This window comes from Podarcis melisellensis (assembly GCF_964234715.1).
Source record: "Podarcis melisellensis genome assembly, chromosome: 8".
NCBI lineage: Eukaryota > Metazoa > Chordata > Lepidosauria > Squamata > Lacertidae > Podarcis > Podarcis melisellensis.
Window position 1 is genome coordinate 62080172 of NC_138540.1, and position 23112 is coordinate 62103283.

Sequence of the window (23112 nt, forward strand, 5' to 3'; positions counted from 1 at the left end):
ACTTTTTTTTTTAACACAACAACTTCTCTATATCCCTGCACGTTCCCAGTTGCATAAATGCTGGTTGGTCCCTTCTACATGTCACTAAAGAAACTTTGAATGAACAGTTTGAGCGTCACTTATCTGCATAGGTCTGGTATGAGGAATCCCAGCCTCCTGCATCCAAAATGAGATGGGGAAAAGCTAGACCGAATGGAAGAGGTTCCTTTGTTTGTGTCAGTGCACATGAAACCTGTAAAACGTGCCAATTTCCGAGCAAGAGGATGCACATTTCAGACTGTAGTTGGTTTCTCTGTGGGTGGGGCTTAAGGACTGAAAGGGTCTTGGGTGAAGGGACCTATGATGGGTCCCCTCCTGTCAGTGGATCCTGGTAGACTTACTTGCCATGGGATTCCTGGTTAGAGCTCCAGAAGTACCTAACAGAAGTACCTATTTATTGCCCTCCCCCATAAAATAATACAAATAATAAATAAATAAAATAATAATAATAATAATAATAATAATAATAATAATAATAATAATAATAATAATAATAATAATTGTCAGCACTTAATGTGAGGGAAGGCCTGGTGAAGGGTGATCTATTGGGTAGTGCCCATGATAGTAATTACAGTGGTACCTCTGGTTAAATACTTATTTCATTCCAGAGGTCCGTTCTTAACCTGAAACTGTTCTTAACCTGAAGCACCACTTTAGCTAATGGGGCCTCCTGCTGCTGCCGCGCCGCCGGAGCATGATTTCTGTTCTCATCCTGAAGCAAAGTTCTTAACCTGAAGCACTATTTCTGGGTTAGCGGAGTCTGTAACCTGAAGCGTATGTAACCTGAAGCGTGTGTAACCTGAGGTACCACTGTACATCTATGTCCTTAGCCTCCACAAAACACAGTGGATACCAGTGTTTGTTGGGGGGGGCGGTGTGTGCAACCACTCTGTGTTGGGACTGGACAACAAGGCAAACCACAGTTATTTTTCCCCTTTCTGAATCAAACCACAATGTCAACAATGCCCACACAAAGCCTCATGTGGCTGTTGTTCTGTACTCCTCACTTTTCTCTGTTCCGCCTCTCTGTGCCTCTTCTATGCCTATGTTCCTTTACTCTGGTTCAGGAGTTTTTAACCCTGGGGATCCATGTTTAGGCACCCATAAACTGGGTGCAACCCATGTAATAAAATAAAATAAAATCTATGCAATATTTTGTATCTGTATTTTTCTAAGGAGGGGGTCCATAGCTTTAATCAGATTCTTGGAGGGGCTTGTGAACCCCTCCCAAAGGTGAAAAACCAGTGCTTTAGGTCAATAGGCTTTGATGCACTAAAGAGCTCTGGTGATTTTATTTATTTATTTTCATTTGTTAAAGCAGAGCAGCAGAGGAGTTTGTGGCTTTTTTTAAGTTAAAAGTTTAATTTAACTTAAAAAAATAATAATTTGCAGCTCTGCATGGGAGGAAAAGAAACACACTCCAGAACTCCTAATCACTGTTAGCAGACAATCAAACCCCAGGCAGTACTAAGTATATTTTCACCTGTAATGCCTACTGAAGGGCATCCTCTCCCACCACTAAAAAAAAGTACGTAGAAAGTCAAGACAGCCAGCAGGAAGCTGCATATATATATATATATATATATATATATATTTGCTTTCGTAGATTTTCACGGGTACAGGAATGCAGGTTTTGGTGTCCTCGGGTGTCTTCCCGTGTAAAAGTTGGGGTGTCTAGGCGACGTTTCGACGAGGTCTCACTCGTCATCTTCAGGCTGGTGCTTTCGGCTTCTTGTTACTGGAACAGAGCAGGATCTCAGTGTTTGAGTTCCTATAAATACTGTTGAGGGGGTGTGGTGTATAGCCTCCAATGTTCTGGGCAGAGAGGAAGTTCCCAGGCTAGTGTGCCTTTTCTTCTTTTGTTCCTTAATTACTTGAGGGATATCTTGAGTGATTTCTTGAGTGATATCCTGAGTACCACTTAGGTGGGTCATTAGGTGTGGATTAGTTGCTAAAGTCTTTGTGTCTTGACCTCTTGAACTTTGTGAAGAGTTTTTCTGAGAAGATGGCTGTACTGCACTTAGTTGTGCTCTGGCTTGGCTTCGTGTATAGGGGCGAGCTGTGGTTTTGTGGCCTGTGTCAGCCAGATCTGTGTAGGGATTGCAGGGGGGTGCAGCATCCGGAGGTGCCACCATGGTTTGGCTACTGGATGGTGTCTGTAATTTATCTGTGGAGAGGGTCTGGGTTTGGTATGAAATACCCTGCAAAGTCTGCCCAGCCACGTACATTGGACAAACAAACAGACGAATAAATGCACGTATCGCAGAACACAAGAATGCCGTCAAAAAAGAAGAAAAAACTTCCTCTCTTTTCCAACACATGAAAGAAACAGGACACGAAATTAATTTTGCAGATTCCAAATTGCTCTTTAACATGGAACATCACCACAAGAGAATAATCATGGAAGCCATCGAGATAGAGAAACACCCTCACAACATGAACAAGCGTGACGACACATCCCGCTTGCCAGACATCTGGAAATTAGCCCTCCCCACAAAAACTGACACCAGATCCAGAGGCACACAGAACGCCATCACCAATCAACCACACCAGACCCAAACCCAGACCCTCTCCACAGATAAATTACAGACACCATCCAGTAGCCAAACCATGGTGGCACCTCCGGATGCTGCACCCCCCTGCAATCCCTACACAGATCTGGCTGACACAGGCCACAAAACCACAGCTCGCCCCTATACACGAAGCCAAGCCAGAGCACAACTAAGTGCAGTACAGCCATCTTCTCAGAAAAACTCTTCACAAAGTTCAAGAGGTCAAGACACAAAGACTTTAGCAACTAATCCACACCTAATGACCCACCTAAGTGGTACTCAGGATATCACTCAAGAAATCACTCAAGATATCCCTCAAGTAATTAAGGAACAAAAGAAGAAAAGGCACACTAGCCTGGGAACTTCCTCTCTGCCCAGAACATTGGAGGCTATACACCACACCCCCTCAACAGTATTTATAGGAACTCAAACACTGAGATCCTGCTCTGTTCCAGTAACAAGAAGCCGAAAGCACCAGCCTGAAGATGACGAGTGAGACCTCGTCGAAACGTCGCCTAGACACCCCAACTTTTACACGGGAAGACACCCGAGGACACCAAAACCTGCATATATATATATATATATATATATATATATATATATATATATATAATAATATACAAGCTTCTCAGCCACCCTTCATTATTTTAGGAAAAGAAAGTGAAAGAAACAAACCCTGCTCCCCTCAAAAATGTGAAACTAACATTGATTTTGGTGTTTTACTTGGCCTAATAAAAGCATTGACCTAATATGGATCATGGAGTAAAGTAAATCATTTTAATTCCCCTCACAAAAGTCTCTGAGCTTATTTGTCTGCAATTTGGCAGGCTTAATCCACTCTGGAGGAGTTATTGTGTTGGCAAATTTCATCTATTTCTGCCAAATGGGGGAAAACGTTATAAGAGTTTTTAGAACCTCATAAAGAGTGAAGAGGGAACATGGGGTTTCATTTTGACACAATGGCTCAGAACCCAAACTACAGAACAAATAACAAACATAGGGATTTTTTGAAGGTGAAGCCTGGGGCCTGTGCACACCCCTAGTGTTTTTTGGTATGAGAATTGCTAACATGGTGCAGTTTCACATAGAATTGATGACAGGAGAAATGTGGAGTTGGGTGGGGAAAAATAAGTCATTAACTGTGGCTGTATGAGCCTCTTAGAGGAGTTCAGCGTTTTATCTATTCATCTTCCATCTAATAACAAAGTCCCAGCACTTCCTGCTTCAGAGTTCCAGCTATGTTGGGGGCCTCCTGGCATAAGAAGAAGGAATTTGGCATGATGTGATTTCGAAGTGGGGGAAGGCAGTTTTGATTCCCACTTCTACGTTGTTGTGAGTTTGGGGGTGGGGGGGTTAGGCTGCATGCCTGAGTCCCTTCTAATTCCTGGATCCAAAAAGGATTCAATTGTTGGGATAGCCAGGCAATCTTCTTGGTAATGGCCCTTAGGTTGTTGTTGTTGTTTAGTCGTTTAGTTGTGTCCGACTCTTCGTGACCCCATGGACCAGAGCACGCCTGGCTCTCCTGTCTTCCACTGCCTCCCGCAGTTTGGTCAGATTCATGTTTGTAGCTTCGAGAACACTGTCCAACCATCTCGCCCTGTCGTCCCCTTCTTCTTGTGCCCTCAATCTTTTCCAACATCAGGGTCTTTTCCAGGGAGTCTTCTCCTCTCATGAGGTGGCCAAAGTATTGGAGCCTCAGCTTAGGTGCAGGTCATTAAGGTAATAAAGGAAGTAGCTCTGGGCCATAGGGAAAATGGGTGGGCTCCCCTCCCTCAGCTGGCAAGTAGTTAGAAGGACAAAAGCCAGAGTTGAGGGGTGTGAGAGGACTAGAAGTTAGAAGCAGGCTGCAGGCAGAAGCCTGAGAGGGAGAGATATGTCTGATTTCTGTTTGAATCCAAAGCTGTGGCTATGAGAGAATCAAGACCCTCTTAGGGTGTTAATGCTGTGAGCCCCTCCAGCGTAGGCTCAGGTTGTATAAACAGTCATACCTCGGGTTACAGATGCTTCAGGTTGCATTTTTTCAGGTTATGGACCGCCGAAACCTGGAAGTACCGGAATGGGTTACTTCTGGGTTTTGGTGGTCACGCATGCACAGAAGTGCTACATCACACTTTGTGCATGTGCAGAAGCACCGAATTGCAACCCGCGCATGCACACACACGCCACTGCAGGTTGTGAATGCTGCAGGTTGCGAACGTGCAACCCGCACGGATCACGTTCACAACCCGAGTGTCCACTGTATGCGTAAATAAACCATATAGCATAAAGACACCACAGTCTCTGGTATCCCTCATTCACAGAAACTGAACCTTGGGTAAGTGCTTGGAACCCCTGGAATCTTGCACCACTCAGAGACTGGGGTGGTGTGCAACAATATTTTCTGACTTGGATCTCTGCCCAGGTGAATTTGTTTCTTACAAAGTGCTGTACATATTCAATTTGCCTCTTTCTGTCTCTCCCCCCCCCCCCCACTTTGGACATCCTGTCTTTATGTCACTTCATCTTGGGCCAAAGTCTGGGAAATGTTGTAGGCCCCCAAAAGTTTGGGATATTAAATGAAGCTGAAGATCATCTTTGAAAACAGACTTTAAAATGGCATTGTCTTCTGTTTAATATAAAGAACCTCAGAGACCCATCTAGTCCAGCCTCCCTGTTCACACAGTTGCCAGCCAGATGCCTTTGGGAAACCCATAAGCTTGACACAAGTACAAAAGCACTGTCCCTTCTTGTGATTTCCAGCAACTGACAGTCTGAGGAATTCTGCCTCCAACAGTGGAGGCACAACATAGCAATCATGGCCAGCAGCCATTGATAGCTTTATCCTCTGTGAATTTTTCTAATCTTTCAAAGTCATCCAAGGTGGTGGCTACCACTACATATTGTGGGAGCAAATTCCATAGTTAAACTACATGCTGTGAGAAGTCCTGAAGATGCTGTTATCTGTCCTGAATCTTCCAACGTTTAGCCTTATTAGTTATCTTGGAGTTCTAGTATTATGAGAGAGAAATACATTTCTGTATCTACTTTCTTCATACTATTTTATATACCTCTGTAATGTCCCCTCCTTGCCTTTTCCCCTTTCTAGTTACTGTTTGAAAATGTTGTACGCTCGCACATTTCCTTCAATATATTAAAAAAAATGTATTTTTGCTGAGCCTTTGGGAGTATGAAATTTATGTAAAATGGAGATAATAATAATAATATTTATTGTCATTGCCCCCTCTCAGGGACAATGAAATTACTTTATTATTAAATTAAATTAAATTATTAAATAGTCAATTCAAGGGTATACAGTTAATAAGCTAGTACTCCTTTAAGTGCTCAAGAGTCCTTCTTTTAAACAGCCCATTCTGCCCTTTATTCCCCCTCCTCCTAAGAAATATCTTGCAAAATAGTTCACCCGGATCACTGCCCCTTGCATATTTTAAATTTTGCAAGATGTTTGTGTGTGTGGCTATGCTCATTAATATCCCTGAAACACAAATATTTTGGCTAGCATAATCACTCTGATTTAGAGGTCATCGGGAGTAATATTTCTGTCCAGCTATAGAGCATTTTAAATTGCAAGGCTGCTTATCTGGGCTGAATGTACAGCCTGTGAACATTTGGAGAAGAATCCACCACAGAACAGATGCTTGCTCTAGAAGCCACCTCCTCCAGGCCCAAGAATTACCCTGCAGCGCAACAAAAGCAGGTTCAGAAATAAGCCAGAACATTTATTGTGTAAAAAGGTACAGGATTTCAGCAGGAATTTGCAGGTGATGCGTTGATTGGAAACAAAGCAGTATGTCCACCACACTTTTGCAGGCACAAAGGACTCAGCTATACAGCTGCAAATAAAACATTTGACACAATGTGACACTAGATGGCGATGGTGAGCCTTATGGAAAATTCAATGTATTTTTTAAAATGCTCTTTAAAAAAGCATTTTCAGAATGGTTTTTATACGTGTATATTCCACCAAAGTGTCCTGAATGTGGACTCATGTGTAGCTGCTCCAATACCAACATGCATGTAAATCATGATGGATGCATGATTAAAAGGACTATTGGAGCCCCCCCCCCCATCTCTCTGCCTCCAAGGGGTAAACAAAGTCTTTTTTCTCACCAGGTCAGACTCTCCTGCTGGAATACTTTGTACTATCATCTCTAACAAACTCCAGCACACCACAGATGCCAATCCACGGTCCAGAAGAACACTGACTTGAGGATAATCTTTCATGCTCAAGCAGGATAATATCCAAGTCTTTTCTGGAAACTGAAACTGATTGCCAACTTGGGGGATTATGTCATGTACATTAAACATATAATTTCTATACATTCAGGCTTCCACTCTCAGTTTGGAAAGTGACCCTGGTTATGATGAATAGATTTTGGCTGAAATACAGGATTGAATTTGGATACATCTCTGGAATGACTGCTTGGTTTTTACAACAGTCACTGCGATCACAATCTCAAGCAATTGTTGTTCTGGCTTCATGTCTACATGGGTGTGGAGCTGGAGGAAGCTGCTGCCAGCCAAACATTGGAGTACGAGTATAATGGTAAGAGCCGGGATGGGGAACTTCCAGCCCATGGGCTAGATGTGGTCCAGGGGGGGATCTGCCCCTGGTCCATGGACCAACCTCCTCACCCTACCCCCAATGAAGCCAATGGGAGGCTATTTTTGTCCTGACCCTTGCATCTAGCAGTGATCCAGACAGGTTCAAGGCTCAGAGCTGGCTAATATGGAAGATATGGAAATAGTATGTTAGACTGTTCAGCAGGGGTCACCAGCTTTCCTAGGCCAGTGGGCACATTCGGAATTTTGAGAAAGTGCCATGGCACCAGTCTCAAAATGGCTGCCATGGAGTGGCATAACACAAAATGGATGCAGAAAAAGAGACAGGCATTGTCTACATTGTCTACTGGCAGTTGTTCTCTTGGGTTTCAGGCACTGCTCCCTTCACAGCCCTACCTGGAGATGTCAGGGTTTGAACTTGACACCTTCTGCACGCAACAAAGATATGGTCATTGCAGGTTGGGATGTAATCCAGATCACATCCACTCCCCCCCCCAAAAAAAAACAACTCTGGCTAAAAACACCAGCTGGGTCTGATCGGATCTGACAGTGCCACAGTTCCTTGCCATCTGCTTTTTCTCTGTGCCAGACAGCAGGAATGGCTATGAAGTAATGGATGGCCAACACGTAGCACATGGAGAACTCCAGAAGTCTGCTGGGGGGATCTAGCTGCCTCCCCCCTTGCCCCCCGCAGCTGCTTAGATGAGAAGCCAGGACTTCTGGCATATCCATAACTTGACGAGACCCTTGGAGCCTGAGCTTGGCCAAAAGGAACCAGAGTCAACGTGCTTTGGCCTGTTCCTCACCCACAATGGAAACTGCAGTTTTACTGTCAGCATTTTCTGTAGGTGAGAAAGAAAAGCTTCCACCTGCGTAAAAAGGAAAACAAAAGCCCCGAGAGCCATCCGTCAGGCTGATAGTTTCCAGCTAAAGTTCCAAATGGCTGCATGGGGGAGAACAAGAAAAGGAATGGAGGCAGCTGGAGCAAAAGAGAGAGAGGTCAGGGCACACCATTCAGCTGTGAGGTGAGCCCAGTTGCAGTGCAGAAATGGCAGGTGTGGAAACCAGTTACTAACTCAGCCATCACTCTTCTCCCTCTACACTTCAAGGTGGGCTGCCTGCCATATGTATATGAATTAGCACTGCATTATCATTTGTGCGTGGTATGTTCATCAGCTTATTCATTTTTCTTTTTTCAAGAAAAATGTAAGGAGAGCCCTGCTGCCAGTTCTGCATCTTGTTCTCACAGTGGCCAAACAGGCCCCCCTCTTCTGATTCCCAGCAATGGATGTAAAAGTTACATTTGTACACCAGGCTACTTTTTATATACACCCCTCTCTGCCCTCCATCCACCAAGCAAGTCTTTATCAGAGCTCAAGGACACCTTCCAGCCAGGTAAAAGCAATAAAGGACGGTGTGCAGCAGGGCTGGCAATAGGTATGTCCAGAGGAGAATCAAAAGGGCCACGAAAAGAAGCTGAAAGGGACACATTCTGTAATGTTTACAATAAGTCACTTCTCTTTATTACTTCTCTCCGTTGCTGCCACTCATCCACATCTAAAAGCCTCTCCTGCTCCCATATACAGTATGTAACCTCAGGTTACATACGCTTCAGGTTACAGACTGCGCTAACCCAGAAATAGTGCTTCAGGTTAAGAACTTTGCTTCAGGATGAGAACAAAAATTGTGCTCCGGCGGCGTGGCAGCAGCAGGAGGCCCCATTAGCTAAAGTGGTGCTTCAGGTTAAGAACAGTTTCAGGTTAAGTACGTACCTCCGGAACGAATTAAGTACTTAACCTGAGGTACCACTGTATGTTTTGAGGGGGGAGGCAGTTGAATTTTTCTTCCATCGTTGGTGCTCAGATCAATAATTCACAGGGAACAACGCAACAAGGTTTGTGTGGACCACCATCAGCACTCGTGCACTTTCATTACAAGCTGGGAGAGAACCAAGCCAAGACCATCTTTGCTTGAGCAAAGGACAGTTCACCCATCACCTGTGGTGATGGTCATTTAAAAATGTATCATTTTGTAGTTTTGTGAGAATAGCAGTTTATATTTTAAACTCCTAAACCTCACAGCTTCTGAGCATAGCAGCAAAGGGCCAGCGTGGGAAAGAAAGTACAGTGGTACCTTGGTTTATGAACTTAATCCGTTCCAGAAATCTGTTCTTAAACCAAAGCGTTCTTAAACCAAGGCGTACTTTTTCATAGCAGTGGGGGACTCAATTTACAAATGGAACACACTCAACAGGAAGCGAAACATGTTCTTATTCCAAGGCAAAGTTCACAAACCAAAACACCTACTTCAGGGTTTGCAGCGTTATTGTTCATAAACTAAGCTGTTCTTAAACCAAGGTACCACTGTACTTCTTTACCTGTTTGACAGTTTTCTGTATTGGACTGACGATTAAAAATACCACAGAAATGAGACCAGAGTGGCTCAAAGTCTTGCTTGCTGCTGTGATGTGTGGATAATGTAACTACACTAACAAAACCAGTCCAAAATCCATTCCCAACCAAACTAATCTGATATACATAGATATATTTAAATGCTATTTGCAGCATCAGCAAAAACCAAGTTGCATCTGTGTTTTCTCTATAGTGTTCACCCCCATTTATGCCATTATCCCCTTCAGCTCTCCCTTCCCCAGAGGAAACTGACAGAGGAGGAACTCACCCATCACCCCCATCTCTGGAAATTCTCATTATGTTTTCAATCCCACTCATTTATTTAGGAGGGGAAGGGAAGGGTATGCATTGATTTGGCATTCGTTCTTCCTTATGCTGTTTTCATCGAGCACAAAAAGGACCCCACCTATTTTAAAAGCCCCATAAATTACAGAGAAACATTTCCCCCCACATAACAGCAAGGCCCCTTGGCTATATTAATGGTGGTATTGGGGCCTTCTGCCACTCTTCAAAGACCAGGGAACATTCCTTGGCTGCACAAGAGAAAAAGGTGAGCCATTGTTGATTTGCAAAGCCCTAAAGTATCCTGGGTTAAGTCCAGTGATAAACAGAAATCCCCCAAGTGAAACATTTGGGAGTCAAGAGTATCCGTTCAGTATAAGCACCAATTGCAGCTTAAAGCGCAGCTATGAAGTGCCACTTGGGGTGGACCCCTCATCCAGCAGACTGGCAAGATAGTTTTTCTGTTCAGCTTTTCTGTCACCCAGAAAGGCAGTAGGATAGTTGGGTAATTACCCAACTTTGGACTTATGAACAACTCCTCTAATCACTATCCTCATCATCTACAATTTTAAAAGATAAGATGGTTCCTGTCTGCAGGCTCACAATCTAGTAGGCATGATACAAAAGGAAAAAGCAAAGCAAAGCAGGAAAACAGGCATAAGAGCAACTGAGCTAACACCAGGAGAGGGAAGGAGCCAAACCAGTCTCCCTCTTGCCATGAAGCTGCCTTAGAAGAATGGCAGCTCTGTATTGATCCATCTAGCTCCGCAGATCTACCAATCTGGTGGCAGCAGCTCTCCAGGACTGCAGTCATTGTTCTCTCCTAGCCACATTTGGAGATGAGTGTGATTGAATCATTTAGATGGCTGAGTTGGGATTTGAACCCTGGTCTCCCTAGGCCCTAGTCCAACTCACTAACCACCACACCACACCGGCTCACCAAATTAAACTTGTTTTGGATGCAGATTTTGGATGGCTGTGGTATGAAGTAAAGACACAGCCTTCTGCCCCTCTGGCACCCATCTCCTGTCTCTGCTCTGAAACATGCGTCCTTGGGTGCGAGGCCTTGCTCTGAGGTTATCAGAGCCATGGGATGAATTTGCAACCTCACACCACCACAATTTATTAATAGAGGCAGCTCTGCCTTTCCTATCTATAGGGGACAGTTGTGCCCCTGTCATGCCAAACAGCTGTCACAGAAGTCTATGGCAAATGTCACCCATCAAATGCTTTTGATAGCTTTCCTTGAAAGCAGCAAGGAGGTGTCATAAATTTGCTCGTGATTATGCAAAGCAGGCCCCTCTCTAGGGTTGCCTTCAGACTGTCCATCTTTTGCAGGAAGGATTCAGGTTAGTGCAATTAAAGTGGATTACAGCGCTCTAGTGCAATGAATCCCACCCTGCCCCTTTTTAAAGGAATGTTGCAATTAGAAAAGTGATGAGGAAGAACTGAAAGTGTGAGATGAACAATTAACTGGGATGATTAACCACCACACAATCAAATCAGAATGAATTTTGAATGAACGTTGTATAACTTAACAAATCAGAAAAAATGCTCAGTAAAGACTGGACTTAATCTAACGTCCATTGTGATGGAGAATGGTTCGGGATAGGGAAAATCATGAGATTTATTTTTTTGACTCAGCACTACATATTAAGAAATAAGGTTTTTCTTAAGAAAAGCACCAAGCTGAATATTGCCCAGGAATATCAACCACTTGGGAAAGTATGGGAGTGTAAAAAAGAGGTATCTGTTATGTACTGAAGTTCTCACCCTGGGCCAGGGGGGGGGGGATACTGTAGATAGTTATGCAAATGAAGGATCGAAAGTGACGTTCAGTGATTGGATAGTTTGTATGCAAATGAAGGATCGAAAGTGACGTTCAATGATTGGATAATTTTAGAATGTTGTTACAGTAACAAGGTACTGGAGCTCTATATAAGCAGGCTGACTGAGCCCTTCAGCTCAGTTCAGTTCTGGCCTCAGAATAAAGAAGAGCTGTTTGAAGAATCGCTGTGTCGTCTGATATGTTCGCCCACAACTTAACAGTATCTCTTGGGTTTAAGGAATTCTGTTCTTTTCTCTGTCACTGCAAAATCATGTGCTCCTCCCAAATAAGCCCCACTGGCACAGATACACCTTTCACAGGAAAGGAGACACTGCTCCGGTTTAATAGGCAGGAGTACAGGAAGCTGCCTTACACTAATTTGGCCCACAAATTCATCTAGTCAGGACAGACCCAAGACATTTTGCTACCTGAGGCAGAGTGGCAAATGGTTCTCCACGCCTCCCCCTCCAGCTCATGGTGCATAACATCTGAGGCCAGTCAAGTAATTTTGGCACCTGAGGCAGAGCTCCCCACAAGTGCCTATCACCCTCCTTGGGAGTACAACTACAATAACAAGAAATTAAACAACTGACAATTTGCTGCCCCTATTATGACACTCAAAAGAAGCTGTCTGAGGCGGCTAACTCAGTTTGTCTAATGGTATGGCCGGCCCTGCATCTAGCTCAGTACTATACTGACTGGCAGTGGTTTCCAGAGTTTCAGACAGGAGATGTCAATGATTGAACCTAGGATCATTTGCATGCAAACCATGACCATAACATCCTATTTCTTACAGTAGCCAGTCATATGGCCCAGGAAAGCCCAGAAGCAGAGCATGAAGGCAATAGCTTACTCCTGCTCCCCAGCAACTGGTATTTGACAGAGACCTTATGACTAGTAACCATTGGTAGATCTATTCTCTATTTATCCATCTAATTCACTTTTAAAACCACCTAAGCCCATCACGACATTCAGAGGCAGCAAAATAGTATGTTTCCATGATATCAGTTTCACTTAGGGTTAAATTAAACAAACAACGGTCAATGTGATTTGCCTCTCCTCCTCCTCAACTTCCATTATTAGTTGGCAGAGCTGCACCGATGTCACACCACATATTGTATCATACACTACAAACATTCTGCTGCTTCTTGGCCCTTAAACCCCCCCCCCCCAGTATTTTTCTTAACTATTTTTAAAAGAATTAAATTTAAAGGGGGGGATAACAAACAAATGTGCCATTTAGAAAAGAAATGCATTATGGCTCTTAGTGGTCCAAGATTACCCAGAAAAAAGAAGATCCTATAATAAAAAATGTTGTTACAATGTCCTTAGTATATTTACTATAGCCATGCTTTCTTTAGGACTATGTTCCCTCCAAGGCAGATTTTGCAGAAAACAGCTCCCACCTCTGGACTGAAGTTAAATCAGACTGAGACTTAACTTTGTGAGCGATGTTGGGAATTGAAGCCATATGATCTACTAATACAGATAGGAAAAGGAAGCAAGGGCAATAGGACCCACATTTCTTGTTTCCACTGGAGTAAGGACCTAACAGAAGCAGAAGACACCAAGAAGAGGTGGCAAGAATACACAGAGGAATTATACCAGAAAGACATTAATGACTTGTACACCCCAGGTAGTGTGGTTGCTGACCTTGAGCCAGACATCTTGAAGAGTGAAGTCAAATGGGTCTTAGAAAGCACTGCTAATAACAAGGCCAGTGGAAGTGATGATATTCCAGCTGAACTATTAAAATTTTTCAAAGATGATGCTGTTAAGGTGCTACACTCAATATGCCAGCAAGTTTGGAAAATCAGCAGTGGCCAGAGGATTGGAGAAGATTAGTCTACATCCCTGTAGTAAGCAGGGCTATCCACTCCCCCCCCCCCTTTCCTCCTAGGCACTGGCAGGACTTGGCCAGGAAAGGGGAAAGATCACTAGGTGTTGCAAATCACAAGCCAAACGGTAAAAGCTGCCACCACCTCCTTTCCTGGACCACCCTCAAATGGGGTTCAAGAAGGAGAACCCCCCCTTCGATATTTACTGGGTTTGCCCAGCCCTGAGTAACTTTACTATGACGCAGACAGAAATTAAACAGGTAGGTGTCCAAAAGGTAAGCACCAGTTTAGCTTCCCCGAGCAAAGGCACAAAGACAAAAAGTCCTTTCCAAGTTTATTGAAAAAGCCACTCAAAAAGTTGCACATTTCTTAGAAGGTTACAGACAAAACAATAAAAACATTGTAAAATATAATTAAGTAAAACCATACTCACACAGCAACAATAGTTCAAAACACAGAGAGTAGTCAAGAGTCCTTTCACTGGTCAAACGCCCCCAGGCAAAGTACCAGGGTGTACAAATCAGATAACATCTCATCCTGCCTAGAATCAAGATGTAATTGACTCACACCTCTAGAGACAGGGAGCTTTACATTTAAAGAGACCAAACACCCATTCCCCAGAAAGCCACAGTTTTATCTTTCCCAGGATGCCTCACTCCCACGTGAACCAGCACCCGACACACCAAGATTTCCCAACTTCACTACAATCTCAATCCCAAAGAAGGGCAGTGCTAACTACTCCAACTACTGCACAATTGCACTCATTTCACACGCTAGCAAGGTTATGCTTAAAATTCTACAAGGCAGGCTTAAGCAGTATGTGAACCGAGAACTCCCAGAAGTGCAAGCTGGATTCCGAAGGGGCAGAGGAACCAGAGACCAAATTGAAAACATGCGCTGGATTATGGAGAAAGCTAGAGAGTTCCTGAAAAACATCTACTTCTGCTTCATTGGCTATGCAAAAGCCTTTGACTGTGTCGACCACAGCAAACTATGGCAAGTTCTTAAATAAATGGAAGTACCTGATCACCTCATCTGTCTCCTGAGAAATCTCTATGTGGGACAAGAAGCTACAGTTAGAACTGGATATGGAAAAACTGGTTGGTTTAAAAATGGGGAAAGGAGTATGACAAGGCTGTATATTGTCTCCCTGCTTATTTAACTTATATGCAGAATTCATCATGTGAAATGCTGGACTTGATGAATCCCAAGACCGAATTAAGATTGCCGGAAGAAATATCAACAACCTCAGATATGCAGATGACACAACCATGATGGCAGAAAGTGAGGAGGATTTAAAGAACCTTTTAATGAGGGTGAAAGAAGAGAGCGCAAAATATGGTCTGAAGCTCAACATCAAAAAAACTAAGATCATGGCCACTGGTCCCATCACCTTCTGGCAAATAGAAGGGGAAGAAATGGAGGCAGTGAGAGATTTTACTTACTTGGGCTCCATGATCACTGCAGATGGTGACAGCAGTCACGAAATTAAAAGACGCCTGCTTCTTGGGAGAAAAGCGATGACAAACCTAGACAGCATTTTAAAAAGCAGAGACATCACCTTGCTGACAAAGGTTCACATAGTTAAAGCTATGGTTTTCCCAGTAGTGATGTATGGAAGTGAGAGCTGGACTATAAAGAAGGCTGATTGCCAATGAATTGGTGCTTTTGAATTATGGTGCTGGAGTAAAGGGAAGTTTTCCTTCTGCACATATGCTTTCCCTCTACACATAACTGTGGCCTTATGGGAAGTCTTGCTATGGGAAGCATTGCTTCTTTTCTCTTGCATTCTGGGAACTCTCGCTCATGATCTTTTCTCTGTTTCTGCACACACTGTACGAACCTGTTCCAAACACCAAGACATTCTTTCCTTTGCTCAATTCATCTTAAGTTCATGTTGACCTGTTCTCCATGCATAGCCGAGCACATCTATAGAACTTGATTGTTGTATTCTTTCATGTTATGATCAATCATTAGTAATTGTTTTATGCCATATAATTAATTAGGAGGTTTCATGCTTGCCTAGTCCCAACCTCGTTTCCCAGCCTTTAATCTACCAGTGATTAATGTTCACATGTAATTCCCACCCCTCACATGTAATTCCCACCTTGCATTTGCATTAACCAATAGGCAATGAGTTTCTTTGTGTTTGTATCAACCAATCAGCCACAACCACACCTGTGGCAATGCTTGTAATATTCAATAAAAGAGAGTTCCCGGGACTTCCCCGGCAGACGCCTCTCACATGACACCTACTACTCGTCTCCCGTGATTTTCATTCCTACATCTGGTGACCCCGACGTGCCAGATCCCTTACGCAGCCTAGCCCCTGTACTTCACTCGACTGGAAAAGTCTCAGCGCGCTACTTCGTGAGTATGGGGGGCGATTTGACTCGAATGCAGAAAGAGCATGCCAGGGAATTGTTTTCTCTAGTTAGACAGCGAGTTGTGGGTGTTAATGTTTCCTTAAAAGAAATTGAACAGCTCCTTGGTGAGATCAATTGCCAATATCCCTCCTACCCCGAAAGGGGGTCCCTTGAGGTGGGGACTTGGCAAAAGATCGGGAAGACCCTCTTTGCAGAACCGAGGGCTTCAATTCATTGTCTGCTCACCTGGCAGAAATGTGCAGCTGCCGTTGCTAAATTAGGACCCCAGGCGTCTCCTTCGGCCCCTGCCCTTCTGGCTGTTGCAGACAATCCCCCCCTCCTTATCCTAAGCTTTTGCCTCCATTGCAGCCTTGCCAACCCCTCCCTACACCTCAGCCCACAAACCCATCCACCCCTCCCCTTCCTCCTTTGCCTGCTTTGCCTGCCACAACCCCTGCGTGCTCTCCTACAGGAGCTGTGCGCACCTCACTTTCTCTGGCTAGGCAGAAAGGAATTCTGTCCTTAGAGGAGGAATCTGTGTGGGCTGGGGAATTGCCTTCTGCTTTCCCTATTAGCTCTTTTGTTAATATTAAACAACAACATTCAGAGCCCTACCATCAATTTATAGATAGATTGAAAGAAGCAGTCACCAGGCAGGTTGATAATACTACAGCCCAGAATGAACTGATGGAAAAATTGCCTTTTGAAAATGCAAACACCTACCGTAAGAAGGCTTTGCAGTCAATCATTAACCGTCCTAAATACGATCCGGCTCAGAGGATTCAATCCTGTGCGGAATTTGGCAGCCAGAGCCATGCCATGTCCTTGCTTGCCAGAGCCAATCCAAATTTGGCAGCCAACCAAATGCTTTTAAATGCTGCTCAATATGTAGTTTTTGAAAGTGAATTTAAGCATAGCGCAGTACCCCTGTCCTGTTGGATGCCCTTACTGTGTTTACTAATGGAGCCCCCTCCAGGGGGGTCGTTGCATGGCTACAAAATGATAAATGGCACAGCCTCTACATTCTTCTACAGAAGTTTGCCCAGCATTCTGAGCTGGCAGCTGCTGTTAAAGTTTTGCATCATTTCTCCACGCAGCCAATTCCATGACCCCATACGTGGCTTCCTTTAATGTTACTTGTGCCCGTATGGTGAACTGCACAAAAACCAACAGTGTAAAAATGGGCAAGGATAACTTCAATTGTTCTGATTATGTAAATATTTCATATATATATGCCTGACGGCTGGTTTTGGTCGTGTCCAGGCTTCACGTTTAATTACATTCCTGCAAACATCAGCCATGGCACGCCCTGCTGCTTAAGCCGTATGTCTATTATTTTACCCAAGAAGCATCATTTATCCCGCTCTCGATATTGACGCGCTATAGAATTGAATAATGATTATAACGATTCTGTCTCTCTCCCTAGCAGATCTTAATATATTTTTTTAGCTGTCTCTCTTTTAGGAGTCCCTGGATTGGCTGTACGAAATAGCAGGAATATTAACTCTTTAGCTTGCTCCGCAGCAAAAGCCTTGAATTCTACTTCACAAGCTCTTCACCTTTTGAATAAAGAACAGAGTGAATTGCGTCACGGACTCATAGAAATGCGCTGCTATTCATTTTTTTTTTTATAAAAAATTTTATTAAGATTTTTTACAGATACATATTTAACAAACAGAATAGGTTTCATAACATCCTTTCATTCTATTGTGGACTCCCTCACGTCTCCCGCTTCCACTTTCATCATTAAAAACGAATTTTTCCAAGCAAATTATCATCTTGTTTATGCTCTTAAGTGCAGTATTTAGGTTAAACTCAAATAAAAAATTATAATTTAATGGTAGACAGTTATTTCTGCTCTGGCTTCCTTGTTAGGATTCAACCAAATTACAGTACTTTTGTACTGTACAGTACTCTCCTCTCCCAGGTCGCGGATTCTGCCAGTCATCTCAGCTAGTTGCATATAGTCCATCAGCTGCATCTGCCATTCTTCCAGTGTGGGTAGATCTTGGGTTTTCCAGCTCTTAGCAATAAGTATCCTTGCCGCCGTTGTAGCATACATAAAAAATGTTCTGTCCTTCTTTAACACGTTCTGGCCGACCATGCCCAGAAGGAAGGCCTCTGGTTTCTTGGTGAAGGTATACTTAAATACCTTTTTTAACTCATTGTATATCATTTCCCAAAAGGCCTTCACTTTAGGGCAGGTCCACCAGAGGTGAAAGAATGTTCCTTCATTTTCCTTACATTTCCAACATTTGTTATCAGACGAATGGTATATTTTAGCCAATTTCACTGGGGTCATGTACCATCTATATATCATTTTCATTACATTTTCCTTCAGAGCATTACATGCTGTGAAGTTCAGCCCGGTGGTCCATAACCTTTCCCAGTCCTCAAACATAATGTTGTGCCCAATATCCTGGGCCCACTTTATCATAGCCGATTTAACCAATTCGTCTTGTGTATTCCATTTCAGCAGCAAGTTATACATTTTTGAAAGTACCTTGGTCTTAGGTTCTAACAGTTCTGTTTCCAGTTTCGATTTCTCCACCTGGAATCCTAACTTTTTATCAATCTTAAACACTTCCTTAATCTGAGCATAGTGTAACCAGTCTCGCACTTTATCTTTCATTTTCTCTAAACTCTGCAGTTTCCAATTGTCTCCATCCCTTTCTAGTATTTCCCAATATTTTGGCCAATTGGCCTCCATATTGGGTCTTTTTCGGGCCTTAGCCTCCAAAGGTGACAGCCACCTCGGTGTTTTGTTTTCTAATAAGTCTTTGTATCTTGTCCAGACATTAAATATTGCTTTTCTGACAATATGGTTCTTAAAGACCTTATTAATCTTAACCTTGTCGTACCATAAATATGCATGCCATCCAAATGCATTGTTAAAACCTTCCAAATCCAGCACATCCGTGTCCTCCAGAAGTAGCCAGTCTTTTAGCCAGCAGAAAGCTGCGGCTTCATAGTACAACTTTAAGTCTGGCAGGGCAAAGCCCCCTCTTTCTTTTGCGTCCGTTAATATCTTAAACTTAATTCTGGGCTTTTTGCCCTGCCAGACAAATTTGGAGATATCTTTCTGCCACTTCCGGAAGCACTCCGTTTTATCTACAATCTGCAATGTCTGAAACAAAAACAACATTTTTGGCAATACATTCATCTTAATAGCAGCTATTCGACCTAACAATGAAAGTTTCAATTTTGACCAGCTATCCAAGTCTCTCTTAATTTCAGACCAACATTTTTCATAATTATCTTTAAACAGACTCAAATTCTTTGCTGTTATGTTTACCCCTAGGTATTTAACTTTCTTAACCACAGTTAACTCTGTCTCTCTCTGAAACCGTTCCGACTCAATATCTGTCAAGTTTTTTCCCAACACCTTGGTTTTTTGCTTATTTAGTTTAAATCCCGCCACCCGACCAAAATCTTGGATTAGTTGTAGTACTCTTTTCGTACTAGATTCTGGCTCCTGTAATGTCAGAACTAAGTCATCTGCAAACGCTTTAAGTTTGTATTGTTTCGCTCCGACCTGTATCCCTTCCACCAACCTGTCCCCTCTAATCGTGTTCAAGAGCACCTCCAGGACCGAAATAAATAATAACGGGGAAATCGGACAGCCTTGTCGTGTTCCTTTTTCAATTTTAAACTCTTCTGTAACCACATTGTTAACTATCAGTTTAGCCTTTTGTTCTGAATATATTGCATCAATCCCATTCTCAAACCCCCGGCCCACTCCCATTTCTTTTAAATTCCCTTTCATAAACTTCCAGGATATGTTGTCAAAGGCCTTCTCCGCATCTATAAAAATTAAAACAGCTTTAGTATTTATGTCTGTTTGTAAAAGCTCCAATATATCTATAATATTCCTTGTATTAGCAGACATATGTCTACCTGGGAGAAAGCCTGCCTGGTCTTTATGAATTACTTTGTTTAAAACCCTCTTGAATCTACTTGCCAAAACGTCTGCAAATATTTTGTAATCCACATTTAAAAGGGAGATGGGACGGTAGTTCTTAAGCTGTGTCTTTTCAGTTTCCGATTTTGGTATCAATGTGATGAAAGCTTCTTTCCACGATTCTGGCGCCTTCTTCCCCTCTAAAATTTCATTGCTGACCTCCATCAGTGGTTGTATCAAATAGTCTTTCAATGTCTTATAGTACTTGGAGGTCAGCCCGTCTGGTCCTGGTGATTTGCCCTGTTTCATGTTTTGGATGGCCTGCTCAATCTCTTGTCGTGTTATTTTGCCATTCAGAATTGATCTATTTTCTTCTGACAACTTTGCCAGTCCATTTGTCTTTAAAAATTGTTTAATCGCTGCTTCATCTTGTGGCCCTTGAGTGTATAATTTTTTGAAATATCTCTGGAAACACTTTCTAATCTCTCCGGGGTTCTGGATACATCTTCCTTCAATCTCTAAATTTGTCACTGTATTTAACTTTTGTCTCCTCTTCAACTGCCAAGCTAGCAGTTTTCCACATTTATTAGCCGACTCAAAAGTTTTTTGTTTCATTAGTTTGATTTTCCATTCTATTTCCTGATTTATCAGTTTGCAGTATTGTGCTTGGTAAAGTTTGATTTCTCTCAGAATCAGCTGAGACTTCGGATTAAGTCTTAACTTCTTCTCCAACTCCTTGATTTTTTCCAAAATTTTATCTTTCCTTTCGTTTTGTTTCCTTTTCTTTACCGTGTTCTGTTGTATCAGGAACCCCCTCATCACGGCCTTACTTGCGTCCCAGATAGTTCTTTTTTCCACTGTGGTGTTCATATTGATCTCAAAATAATCCTTTAGAGCTTTTTGGGCCTTCTTAGTAATCTCCTGATCTCTAAACAGGCCTGTTTAGAAATGCGCTGCTATTCAATATCTATTGATGCTCCATCATTACGGATGCGAACAAGTGGAAAACATGTGCTGCTTTAATATCACTGACAATTCTAAGGCTATTCAAAAACAAATCTCTCATTTGCAAAATCTCACACATCACATCAAACAGGATGTTGGTTTTCCTGCTTTCTGGGATTCTTTCACCCAGTAGCTTACCGCTTGGCTGCCAAACTTTACTTGGCTTCGTAATCTCTTTCAATATGCTGTCATAATTTGCATGTTGATCTTACTATGCTGCTTCCTCCAATGCATTCCTGGCCTCATAAGTCTTTTCTCTCGATTTCTCTCTCCCCCTCAGCCACCCAATAAAATCCTTGCTGCTTATTTTGCGAAATGGCAACACCAACAGTAAACCAAAGGGGAGATATGGGCAGATTTATTTCGAGCATGCGTTGGCAAACCACGTATCTCGTAGTATTTTTTGTCCCATCCTCCCTGGCGAATTTATTTTGGGCATTCGCTGGCACACCACTAATCCCGAAATATTTTTGCCTTATTTACCCAGAATGCCTCACATATAAGAAAAGAAAGGGGGAGATAAAGGGAAGTTTTCCTTCTGCACATATGCTTTCCCTCTACACATAACTGTGGCCTTATGGGAAGTCTTGCTATGGGAAGCATTGCTTCTTTTCTCTTGCATTCTGGGAACTCTCGCTCATGATCTTTTCTCTGTTTCTGCACACACTGTACGAACCTGTTCCAAACACCAAGACATTCTTTCCTTTGCTCAATTCATCTTAAGTTCATGTTGACCTGTTCTCCATGCATAGCCGAGCACATCTATAGAACTTGATTGTTGTATTCTTTCATGTTATGATCAATCATTAGTAATTGTTTTATGCCATATAATTAATTAGGAGGTTTCATGCTTGCCTAGTCCCAACCTCGTTTCCCAGCCTTTAATCTACCAGTGATTAATGTTCACATGTAATTCCCACCCCTCACATGTAATTCCCACCTTGCATTTGCATTAACCAATAGGCAATGAGTTTCTTTGTGTTTGTATCAACCAATCAGCCACAACCACACCTGTGGCAATGCTGGTAATATTCAATAAAAGAGAGTTCCCGGGACTTCCCCGGCAGACGCCTCTCACATGACACCTACTACTCGTCTCCCGTGATTTTCATTCCTACACTGGAGGAGACTCTTGAGAGTCCCATGGACTGCAAGAAGATCAAACCTCTCCATACTGAAGGAAATCAGCCCTGAGTGCTCACTGGAAGGACAGATCCTGAAGCTGAGGCTTCAATACTTTGGCCACCTCATCAGAAGAGAAGACTCCCTGGAAAAGACCCTGATGTTGGTAAAGATGGAGGGCACAAGGAGAAGGGGACGACAGAGGACGAGATGGTTGGATACTGTTCTCGAAGCTACCAGCATGAGTTTGACCAAACTGCGGGAGGCAATGGAAGACAGAAGTGCCTGGAGTGCTCTGGTCCATGGGGTCACGAAGAGTCGGACACGACTAAACAAACAAGACAAGGGGTAATGGGAGTTGTGATCCAGCCATATCTGGAGGGCCACAGGTTTCCCATCTCCACATTAGACAGAATGAGGTCATCACCTGGTGTTGTGTGTTATGAAAAGGGCAGCAAACTGTCCTTGTTTCATGGTTGTTGTTGGTCTTGAATGCATTAAGTATTTTATTTGGCATGGGAATCAACATAAGCAGGACACTTCCTTCTCAATGCTTTAAGTCCCCACCCACTCATATTTATTTAATATTTAAGTCACAGGTTAGTAACAACATTGTATCAGTGAAGTTATTTCTAAGAGTGGCGAAATCATCACCAAGTTGTGATGGTGTTATCAATAATAGTAGTATTTTAGGATGTAAAATTAAAAATATATATATTCCTAAAAAAACCCCAACAACTATTCCAAAATCACGTTTTTGCTCGACCTAGAAAATTATTTCCTCCTCCTTTTATTTCTAGGTGGATACTCTGCTGTCCGATCACAGGGATGCTAAAATCTTGTCTTTCTCTATTGATGTCTATGACTGTGACCTTTGTTCTGCCCCCAGGAACAAAAACACCGATTCTCCCATTTAACCCGCAAATGACCCGTCGAGAAAATAACATGGTTTACTCTACATCTTTTCTAACGTCTGCGAAATGTGGAGCCGCTCTACGCGTCCCGTTGTTCTACTGCTCCGCTTCACATTGGTAACCGAACACGGCTCTATGGCATTTTGCAAAGCGGCTACAGGAGCATGCTGGGAGCTGTAGTACAGCGTCGCCTCCCGGGCCTTCTCCAAAGCATGCTGGGTAGGGAATCAAACCGCCGTTTGCCACACGCAACCGTCTAATACAGAATACAGTAGTTTTGCGCGAAGCCTCTAG

At 43.0% G+C, this 23112-nt stretch overlaps 1 protein-coding gene across 2 annotated transcripts in view; it reads right to left on the reverse strand.

The window, feature by feature from the left end:
• Positions 1-23021, reverse strand: part of LOC309375614 (angiopoietin-2-like) — a 36711-nt gene extending 13690 nt beyond the window's left edge. The window contains exons 1-2 of one of the 2 annotated variants that reach the window (XM_081921475.1): positions 6699-7366; positions 6184-6265 (exon numbers count right to left, since the gene is read on the reverse strand). In XM_081921475.1, the coding sequence (XP_081777601.1) occupies positions 6184-6265; positions 6699-6911 (295 nt within the window). In that variant the 5' untranslated portion in view covers positions 6912-7366. Of the gene's footprint in view, positions 1-6183; positions 6266-6698; positions 7367-22875 lie in introns of those variants that run through there. The other variant, XM_081921476.1, reaches the window with a different exon arrangement.
• Positions 23022-23112: the final 91 nt, after the last annotated feature.